Below are 11,323 nucleotides of genomic sequence, written 5' to 3' on the forward strand. Positions count from 1 at the left end.
AGAGGGTGCAGAACAGATTTAAGAGAATGATAACAGGGATGAGGGACTTTAGTTACATGGATAGACTGAAGAAGCTGGGGTTGTTCTCCTTTGAGCAGAGACAGTTGCGGGGAGATTTGATAGAGGTATTCAAAATCATAAAGGGTCTAGACGTAGAGAGAAACTGTTCTGATTGGCGGGTTAAGACCAGAGGACATAGATAAGGTGATTGGCAAAAGAATCAAAGGTGACATGGAGGATAAACTTTACACAGCGAGTGGTTCGGATCTCAAATGCACTGCCCCAGCGGGTGGTGGAGGCAGATTCAATCATGGCCTTCAAAAGGGAACTGGATAAGTATTTGAAAGGAAAACATTCGCAGGGCTTTGGGGAAAATGGGCAGTGAGTGGGACGAGCTGGACTGCTCTTGCAGAGAGCCGGCACAGACTCGATGACCTCCTTCCATGCTGTAACTTCATGAACTGTTTCTGTGCCTCAGTCAAATTTTGTCTGATGACACTCCTGTGAAACGCCTTAAAAGCACTATACAAGTGCAACTTATTTCCATGTTCGCATTTTGTGAAATAGTGGTGAACGATTTCCCTACAAATAGGGACTTCAAGAATCTTTCGTCAAGACGTCCACTGACGGTTAATTGCTGCAGTCTATCCAGGTCAACAGGGACGCGACGCCCAAAATAGCTTTATAATGCACTGAAAAAGTGGGAATTCAAGTCTTGCACCATAATGCAAACTGGGCAACAACTAAAAAGTAAGACTGAAAACCAAGTGGCCTGGCCAGGCTGGTACAATATTTGTGTTCTTCTGCTGGAAAGATTATCTGGCAAAAAATAAAATCTGTTCGCCTGGATAGTTCAGAGGTGGAGCCAGGCGACTAGGCATGAATATAAAGACAGCGACAGAGAAGGAAGGGACACTCCCCCCGTTCCTGCAGAACCGTTCCATGTGCTTAAATGAGATTGAACGCTTCAGAAATGAACTGCCCCGCTGTATTCTTCCTCATCGCCTCGACGCTCTGCAACTTGGCCATCTCCGAGAGAATCTTTCACTCCAGAGACCGTTCAGATATCAGAATCGCCCATCAAGCGACCCCTGTCGCCGCCGAACATTCCGCCCAGGTAACGGACTGGCGTAAATCACTCATTCTCCGTACATGTGTATAAAAACAAAACAGCAGGGGTTTCATCTCAATTTGTGGTAAAACAAACAAAAGTACCTAATCCCTAAGTTTAAGTGTTGAACGCATTTTTTCCAACCCCTATTAAAGTTGGATATAAATTCCAATGTGTGTTGCAATGTTCTGTTGGCAGGTTATAAGGCTGTTGCAATGGAACCAACTTCACAGTTAAGGAGCTGTTGGGTGGACAATCCACCAAAAGGGTGCTTCTTTCCCTTAAGCTTTTAAAACCTAAGCTTGCCATCAAAAGGACTTGATCTTTACTAACAGGTCCAATTTCCGAAAAGCCCACGTCAAGTCCATCGTGCTGTTCTGTGAAGGACAGGGTTGTGACAAAACGTATTATTCTGCTGCAAACTTCCCATTAGCCAAGCTGGATTCGTACCCAGGTCCCCAGGATTAACTGCTGGCCACATCCAATCTCCTTGCTCAAGACTTAATTTTAAAAAAAAGTCTGGTGAAGTGCTATGCAAGACCTTTTAGCAGATATCGAGAACCAGCTATTTTTGAACGCTAACAAACTGCTCCTCTCTATCCCTATTAGAAATTCCTTACCAGGTATGGATGGACACAGCCCGTTAACTGGGAGGACCTCTTACACCAAGATGCTGCAACGGTCACCGATGAAGATCCAGCTCCTCCAGACTTGATGAGTGTTCTTGGAGAAGACATTGAAGTCCCGAGCCAGACGGATCCTTTGACAAACCAAGCCACAGAACGTCCAGCTTTTATCCAGGCCTTAAAGGAATTCCAAGAGACAAATGGACTATCAGTAACTGGCATTCTTGACGAACCGACAAGAGAAGCAATGAACGCGCCCAGATGCGGGGTGCCAGATCAGAAATCCCCACCTGATGCTCCATTACCCCTCAATGCAACATCTTCCACAAACGGCACAGACAGCACCAGCCAGATGTCTGGGGGCGAAGTCAGCGCGACTCGAAGCAGCCTTGTCCGCAAGAAGCGATTTTTGCGCCGCCTCCTTCGTGGTCGAAAGTCAAGAGGGAGGAGAACGGAGGTTGCAGACGGCAATGTCTCCGGCCTGGCCTTTGGCAAGCGGAAGCTCAAATGGCGATTGCTGAGCGAGGGCTACAGCTCTCAATTGTCTGTTAGTGAGCAGACAGCAGCAATCCGGCTTGCGTTCAGACTGTGGAGCGAAGTCACACCAGTAGACTTCGAAGAGGATCGGAGATCGTCTGTCTCAGATGTGGACATCACGTTGGGATTTGGAACAGGTAAACAAGTCACCAGCTGTTGTCAGATGCGTTTTTAATGGAAGCGACGCTCAGCTCAGCTGTCACTGGAAAGTGAATGCAAGTGAGCAGCACCCAGCATGTCAAGCACCAGAAATATTTGCACCAGAGTTTTACAAGTGCAGTTTGAGCAGGAACTAAATTTTGCTCTTACAAACGGGGTTAAGGCAGCTGTTGCTTCTGAACACCAACGATTGAACTCCTAGGCTCCACTTGCAACTCCTAGGCTTGTGATTATTCATTTTTTGTACTGTAGACACCACTTTCCATTAATTAACCTATCATTGACTGCACTTACAACTGATTACAATTTAAATGTTGCATGATTTGATCAAGGTTCAGACCATGCTTGCAGAGATCAGTTTGAACAATTTTGAAGCTGGATTTCTTGAGACTCATCCATTTAATCCAAGAGCCTTAAACAGAGGGGTAAAAGAAAAAGGGGAGCTTGCAGTTCTCCAATGCATGCTCATTGTGTGAAGTTGCTCGCTAAATCAATGAAAGACTTGCATTTTATGTAGCACCTTTCACTACTTCAGGACATCCAAAAGCACTTTACAGCCAATGAAGCACAGTCACTGTTCCAATGCAAGAAAATTTACTCGTGTCCAAAATGTTGCTATAATACAATTGGTTTCTTAGCTAAGACAGGGCCCTATGTTTGCAGATTTCCTTTGAGTTTAAACATACCTTTACTTTCCTCAGGTCGCCATTTAGGCTGTTCCCAGGCATTCGATGGGGCTGGCCAGGAGGTGGCACACTCGTGGCAGAATGGAGTCATTCACTTTGACGACGATGAACATTTCACAGCAGCTAACACCAACCAGGGAATCAACCTACTGAGGGTAAAGAACAGGCAATTCTTCACCTGGGGAGCAGTAGAGATCCAAAAGCAACCAAGTCAAGGCTAGCAGTAGTAATACATTCATTATAAAAAAGGTAGCATCTCCATCTAGATCACTGAACAAAATCCTGGACACTCCCAGTGATCAGCAATAACTGCACAACATAGTATGGAACCAATGGGCAAGAGTGCCCAAGGTTGCAGTCTGCTGCTACACTGACAAATCAGACCACTCTGCTCAAAAGGGGTTAGAACTGGTTTCAATGTCCTTAGGCTGAGAAAGAAGAAGAATTCCAGCAGCCAGGGTTTCCACTCAGATCACGAGCCAGTGATGTGTGCTGGCAAATGTTAAGTATGAGCATCAGGTCAGGTAAGCTAAGGTTCAGGTGTGATCTTTCCCCCAACCTCACCCAAGATCAAACACTAAGGGCACACTAAGAATGAGCACTTGGGTGAGCTACCAGAGGGAAACAGGCTCCTGTACAAGATTCCTGGCTGATATTTATCCCTCACCCAACATCACTCAACAGATTACCTGTTCGTTATCACATTGCTGTTTGTGGGACCTTGCTGTGTGCAAATTGGTTGCTGTGTTTCCAACCTAACAGTGACAAGTGACTCACCTCCTGACTCCCCAAAGCCTTTCCACCATCTACCAGGCACAAGTCAGGAGTGTGATGGAATACTCTCCACTTGCCTGGTTGAGTGCAGCTCCAACAACGCTCAAGAAGCTCGACACCAACCAGGACAAAGCAGCCCGCTTGATTGGCACCCCATCCACCACCCTAAACATTCACTCCCTTCACCACCGGCACACTGTGGCTGCAGTGTGTACCATCTACAGGATGCACTGCAGCAACTCACCAAGGCTTCTTCGACAGCACCTCCCAAACTGCGACCTCTATCACCAAGGGTAAGGGCAGCAGGCGCACGGGACCACCACCTGCATGTTCCCTCCAAGTCACACACCATCCCGACTTAGAAATATATCACCGTTCCTTCATATTCGCTGGGTCAAAATCCTGGAACTCCCTAACAGGACTGTGGGAGAACCTTCACACAGACTGCAGCGGTTCAAGGCGGCGGCTCACCTTCTCAAGGGCATTCGGGGTGGGCAATAAACGCTGGTCTTGCTAGCAATGCCCACATCCCATGAACAAATAGAAAAGTACTTCATTGGCTGTAAAGCGAGTTATGACGTCCTGAGGTAGTGAAAGATGCGATAGAAATTAAAGTCTTGTCTTTTGTAACAGTTAACTGGCCTCTCATAAATTAACCTATGTTTCCAGCATTTTGTTTGCCTCTCATATGCAGAAGGTTCAATTTTGACACATTAAGTGGCAAATGAGAGGCAAACCCAAGTTCCCATCATAATATGGAATAAACGTCATCTGTGCATTTTCCTCACTTTTAGGTGGCCGTGCATGAGGTAGGACACGTCTTGGGCTTGCCTCATATGTACAGCAAGGGCTCAATGATGCAACCCAACTACAGTGCGGTGAGTAGAAGCACCGAGCTGGATTGGACGGACAGAAAAGCCATTCAGCAGCTGTATGGTAAGGATCCTGTGTCAGTTGGGACACATTTTGAAAACTGGTCCACACACGACGCCTGGTCCTAAATTATTAAAAAAATCCTCTGGATGTGAGAATCACTGGCAAGGCCAGCATTTATTGCCCATCCCTAGTTGCCCTCGAGAAGGTGTTGGTGGGCCTTCTTAAACCACTGCAGTCCGTGTGGTGAAGGTGCTCCCAATGGTGTTAGGGAGGGAGTTCCAAGTTAAGATTGTACGTGACTTGGAGGGGAACTTCGATGTGACAGTGTTAAAAGGGATACTGCAGGCACTCAGCGACAGTCAAAGGAAGCCCATCCCAGAAGATCGTAGGTACACAACCCATGATTTTCTGTCCATTAAAGCTCAGGAGTGCAAAATCATGGGCTATGCACCTGTGATCAAGATTTGGACTCTGCCAATACCACCCCTTGCTCGCTGGGAGCCTCAGATCATCCTCTTTGTTTTCCCCTGCTCCCCTTACAGGTCTAATTTTGCTGTGGTTTGGTTCCACAAACATCAATCCTCCAGTAGCTCACTCAATTGTCCATTCTTCACTTGAGCGAATGGGCAGCTGCTTGTGTTTTGGGGCGGGGCTAAGACAGTCGACAAGGCAGCGTTTGTTGGGTGGGTGTAAGTAAATGCAGGTGTGAGATTGAGAGATGGGCAAGTTGTATGCTTGTGTTGCATCGGGGCCGGGGGGGGGGGGGGGGGGCGGTGAAGAAGAGAAGTAAATTAGTGTGTGGGACAAGTAGATGCAGGAGAGTAGAATGAGGGACAGATAGATGGGGGAGGAGAAGTTACCAAGTGCAGCAGTGGATCTCAAATTACAGATGTTATGAACCACCAACCCCATTGCATCTATTGTTTACTTATAAAAGGTCCACCTGCAAATGAAATTAAAAAGGACCACTCATCTTTAGCTATTGACAGCCTTCGAAGCTCTTCTGTTTCCTTCCTTCGTGAAGTTTTCACAACTTTTTTCCCTTCCGGCCAGGGGTCTGCGAGGGATCATTTGACACGGCCTTTGACTGGGTGCGAAGGGAGAGGGGTCAGGATGGCAGGCCGGTCATTGGCTTCAACACGTACTTCTTCAGAGACAGTTGGTACTGGATGTACGAGAACCGCAACAATCGGACACGTTATGGAGACCCCCTACCAATCTGCACTGGCTGGCGTGGCATTCCTACAGTGGGCATCGATGCCTTTGTGCACGTCTGTACGTGGTCAAAAGACGCAGCGTACTTCTTCAAAGGTAGCAGACAATTCAGATGCAAGCACAGTGTTATTAGTCGGGGCCAAAGAAATTTCACAACATTTGGTAAAGAAAAACCATTTTCTGGGTAGAAGTCACCTGCCAGTTGTTAAGGACTCACCCCACGTTTGGAGACATTCACATGTATTGTTTGGCAGGTTTTTTCTTGTGCTCAAATTAATGGATGTCAATGGTCCTTTTAACTTGTCTCTGCATACCAAACTGCCACTGGATATCCTACCTTCCCCTTTTAGTAATGGGTCACAATACCCCTGTTGCACCAATGTGATGTTACGGTTTCTCACACCTGCCATGCAGCCTCATGGTCACTTGGAATGAGTAACAATTTATGGGAAAAGTTTAGGGCTTGGAGTGGAGAGGAGAGAGGGGTCACACAGCCATTAGTAAATAGGCTGAGGCTATCCACACTAATTTTGAACTGAGGAAGATTTTCTACCTATCAGGCTGACACCTTTATTTTCCACCCCCCACCTCAATTTGTTGAGAGATTGTGGACCACACTGGTCGTATTAATTGGCCATCTTAAGTTGCCTTAAGGGCCTTGAGTCAACCACATAGTATGGGAGTGGAGTCACATGTAGGCCAGACTCTGGGTAGGGTAAGTCAGTGAACCAGTTGCATTTTTACAACAATCCAGCAGCTTTCATGGCCATTCTTCTGGTGCCATCCTTCAACTTAGCCACTTCATGGAACAAGTTTCACAACTTGCCATGGTAGAACACATTGTCTCTAGCTTGCTCAACCAGTACCGCAACCATAGTACCTGGGAGAGGTGAAAGGACAGAATTCGTAACCCTTCACGCGTACCATTACAGCACTCAGTTGAAATTCTAGGTTGACATCTTGAGGCTACGGCTTAGAAATAGTGTATCTAAATCTCACTGTGGACCAAAAAGAAATTGAGATCTGCAAAGAACATTGATTTCACAATATCTGGCATTCTTGCTCTTCAATGAAGCTACCTTTTAAGTTAAAAAGGGAGTGGATTACAAGGGAATGTTAGAGAATTGGTGGAAACCTGTGATAGGTGCCGACAGCTGAAGCTGGTGAGGAAGAGGCGGCACAGGAAACAGGATATGAAGTGACAGCTTAGTGTCTGAAAGGAGAGCTGTCCGCCCACCACCTCCCAAAAAATAGGAGGGAGAGGCTGCATCAGCTCCCCATTTCCATCTCTGGAGAGGAGTAAAGAAACAACTTACATTTACATAGCATCTTTCACGACCTCAGGATGGCCCAAATTGGGAGTGCGAGTTTAGAAACTTACTCAAGTCACCTTATGGCCAGAGCCTGCAACTATAGCATAAAAGTTGGCACAGCAAATATGAAATGGAAAATGTTAACAGCATTTTAGTTGAGAGAACAGCCTGACCATCAAGAGGAATTAGGCTTGGTGGACAGGAAGTGAGTGTCTCATGCAATTTTTTTTTTAAATAAAAAAAGGTATAGATTTATACAACACATACGAGTAACCAGTTAAATATTATTCTATTTGTTTGATAGGAACTCAGTACTGGAGGTATGACAACGCAAATGACCGTGCATACACAGAGGACCCGCATGGCGTCCGATATCCCAAGCTCATCGCCAGCGGATTCCCTGGTATTTCTGGTCCAATTAACGCAGCCTACTTTGACAGACGTGATCAATGTATTTATTTCTTCCAGAACAGCATGGTGAGTGTTATTCTCCTGTCCAGCAGTGGCTATCCCTCTATTTCTCCTTCTGCTAGGTCATTAGTTGTATACTATTTTGCATTGCCCTTCACTGGGCTGGTTTTCTAAGTTGCAACAATTATAATTAAATTACACTGACTCCAAGCATTTCCTGTAGTCTCACATCTCCTGTGTTGCACTGGAAATTGTAGAAAATATCTGTCACTCATGCCCCATTGGTCCTGCCACTGGAGATCTAAATTATTTTTTGATAAACATAAAACAATGTTGCATCTGGCGCACTTCAAGCATCAGACGGACTCCCAGTTTTCCTATTGATTAAACTGCAGTTCAGATCAACAGGTGGGGAATGAGTCAGTTAATAGGAATGGAAACTGCCAAAGTTTAAAACGATCAAAAATGCGAAGTCCACAACTGTGACCAAAGAGTTAATTTTTAACATCCTTTCAGCTGCCAATACTAAGCTGAATGAGAAGCAGACGACACAATTCCTAGAATGCACCAGTGTCGTTTTGTATAAACACCCTACACAATAACCCAGGATAGCATTTAAGCTGAAGAGGTGCATACAACACTCGGACTTACTAAATTATTGCCTGAAAAAGTGGCCATTCAAGGAGGACACCAGGACTTGCTGTTTACAAGCCAGTAATGGAACACAAGCTGAGCACGACAGGTATTCAAAGCCAGAAAGCCATTATTGTAAAGAAAAAAAATTATCTTTGCAGTTGCATCAAAACTAAGTGCTGCATTAAGTTTTGAACTCAACCAGAGGTAACTGACAAGAAAATTTAACTCACTATTCAAGGGGTTGTTTAATTGCAGCATGTGCACAAAAATTCATGTGTAATATTGGAGTGTTTGCCATTAATTTTGCTCCTTGAATGTCACTCAATATTTTATTAATGGAAGTCTTTTCACATCACCATTAAACTCTGGTACAACAGGTTGCAGCATTTAATGTCAACACCAACCTGAAAGTCACTGGATACCCGAAAAGGATCATCGACATCTTCCCATCTGTGGTCCCAGGAGATCATCCAATGGGCAATCTGGATGCAGTCTACTATTCCTACACCCACAGGGCCATCTTTTTCCTCAAAGGCGTTTATTTCTGGAGGGTGATCAACAGGAACGACAGGCTAACCAATCCCAGCCTGCCTTACAATGGTCTGTTACCCAAGCGCAAAGTCAGCGAGCAGTGGCTGGATATCTGCAACGTGCACCCCTCCACAATGACGTGAGGCGAAGAACCTACTCCGGCCAAGTTAGAGGTGATAAAGTCAGAATATATGATGGAGAGGCGAACAGACAAGAGGAAGCAAAACGCTGAAGTTCTTACCTTTCCACTCCGAGTGGCACCAGAGATGGGAAGAGATTTGTTTCAAGCATCGCCTCAAGCTCTTAATACTCTTAATACTATATAGAGCTTCAAGTACCTACCGAGTGAATTGAGCATTTGGCTAGATGTGCAAGCTTCTGGTACACAGTAACAGCATGTTTGTTTTGAAGGACCACATTATCTGTCAACGTTACTTCTATTCAGTACTTTTCTTGTTTGACGTTTGACCATTGAGGTGGTTTTCTCATCGGTGTTTCAATTGTACACCACGGAGTTTGAGCAGCATTAGAATTCAGTTCACTGACTCATGTTGCAAGTCAAAATTTTCCATTCATTGTGTAATTGTCAGCTAATCACAAGGTATGCAATATTTACCCTGATATTTTGTACTCATTTTTGGTCAAATGACAACAATTTTCATGTAACTGAGCATTTTATAACCCAAAAATTGAAATTGATGAATACAAACATGATGCCATGCTGTAGAATTGTCAATTAAGTTTTACTATGATTGCTTCACACTGGAAAATTTTTGTGCTCAAGTCAAAAAACATTGCTGTTGGGGAATGGGACACCTGCACCTTGGAGACACACACCCACCATGCCATATGGCACATGGAAATGGATACCAAAACTCATGTCATTCTGCCTTGATCCCAGCGGACTCACCACCCCAGTCTATTCATACTCGACAGTGTGTTCTGTCGTTATAGGTGTGCACAGGACAAAAATCTCCAGTTCAAACAACTTGCATGCAAGCTTGATTTACACAGAGATCTCAACATGAACAGTGATAGATTTTTGAGTTCTGGTGTCCTGGCCAACATTCCTCCCTCAGGTACCACCTGAAAGTGGTGATTGTTCATGGATTTACTGTTTGTGGGACCTTCTGTGTACAACTTGCCTGCCACATTTGCTTCTGTAACACTGACTGCACCTCTAGAGGTCCATTGATTGTAAAGCTTTTTGGGACTTCTCAAGAACGTGAGTGGTGCCATATTAATGCCATTTCTTTCTTCTTGATGGTGACAGATATGACACTGATGGTGATAGTGAGGGAGCAATTTGATGTGATTAAATTAGAATTGCAGACAAGAAATTTATTGCTCTGCTTTCCATGAGAAAAGGCTTTGATGTTCATTTTTCCAGTTGTATATTGATACCAACACCAAACAAGCCTGGAGACAACTCTAATATCACATGATTTGAGCAAAATATATAGTTAGTAGAATCCTAGCACAGCAAACAGCTATTTGGCCCATCATGCCAGCTTTCTGAAAGCTATCCAATTAGTCCCACTCCTGTGCTCTTTCCCTATTGCCCTACAAATTTTCCCTTTAAGTATATATCCAATTCCCTTTTCGAAGTTAGTTGCATCTGTTCCCACCACCCTTTCAGTGTATTCCAGATCATAATTTGCTGCTTGAAAAAATTCTCACATCCCCCAGTTCTTTTGCAAATCATCTTAAATTGGTGTCCTCTGCTTACCGACCCTTCTGCTGGTGGAAATAATTTCTTCTTATTTACTCTCAACTTGACCACCTCTTAAATCTCCCCTTAACCTTCTCTGCTCCAAGGAGAACAATCCCAACTTCTGCAGTCTCTCCACATGACTAAGACCCTCATCCTCATGGTATCTTTCTGTTGAAGTGTTGAGGAAGAGCTGGAATCAGTTGAATGCACCAACATTCCCAGCCGACACTGTGGGTCTTTTACAATGCTGCAGTTGTCAATCTTAAGTGGGAATGCGACTGTTCATAACTTGCTCTTTTTGACCCAAAACATGTACTCTGCCATTTGGGAGTTGGACACGTAGCCTCATATTGCTGCAACTGTCATTTTTTCAGTCCTATTAATGTTCACAATTATTTGAATATTGTGCATATACAAGAGTGCACAGTTCATTGGTACTTCAGTGTTATGCACTTGAGGATCAAGAAGTTTTTTAAAAAAAAACTACCGGTAAATGATTTTTTTTGTTCTGAAATCAGATATATACTCATGATAAATTGTCTCAACTGTGTTTTGTTGGTTGGAAATAAATTCAAACTAAGTAGCTCTGGCTGAAGGATGCCTCTTTTAAACTCATCTGAACAAAGCTCACCCAGTCACAATGACCCTCAAAGCAAGATGTGACTCAACTGTTTCTCTCCAGAGTCCGATCAGGGCCCTAAATCCGTACTTACTCAGTTTACTGTCAGTGAAGT

General features: G+C 44.5%; 1 protein-coding gene across 1 annotated transcript; it reads left to right on the forward strand.

Moving 5' to 3' along the window:
• The first annotated feature begins 973 nt into the window (after positions 1 to 973).
• LOC137336028 (matrix metalloproteinase-21-like) lies at positions 974 to 9,182 on the forward strand. Its single transcript, XM_068001531.1, has 7 exons — positions 974 to 1,117; positions 1,721 to 2,411; positions 3,135 to 3,274; positions 4,688 to 4,829; positions 5,823 to 6,080; positions 7,602 to 7,774; positions 8,722 to 9,182. Exons 1-7 carry the CDS (start codon positions 974 to 976, stop codon positions 9,016 to 9,018), a joined length of 1,845 nt encoding a protein of 614 aa, XP_067857632.1. The 3' UTR covers positions 9,019 to 9,182.
• Positions 9,183 to 11,323: the final 2,141 nt, after the last annotated feature.

Source organism: Heptranchias perlo, chromosome 20 (genome assembly GCF_035084215.1).
Source record: "Heptranchias perlo isolate sHepPer1 chromosome 20, sHepPer1.hap1, whole genome shotgun sequence".
Classification (NCBI taxonomy): domain Eukaryota; kingdom Metazoa; phylum Chordata; class Chondrichthyes; order Hexanchiformes; family Hexanchidae; genus Heptranchias; species Heptranchias perlo.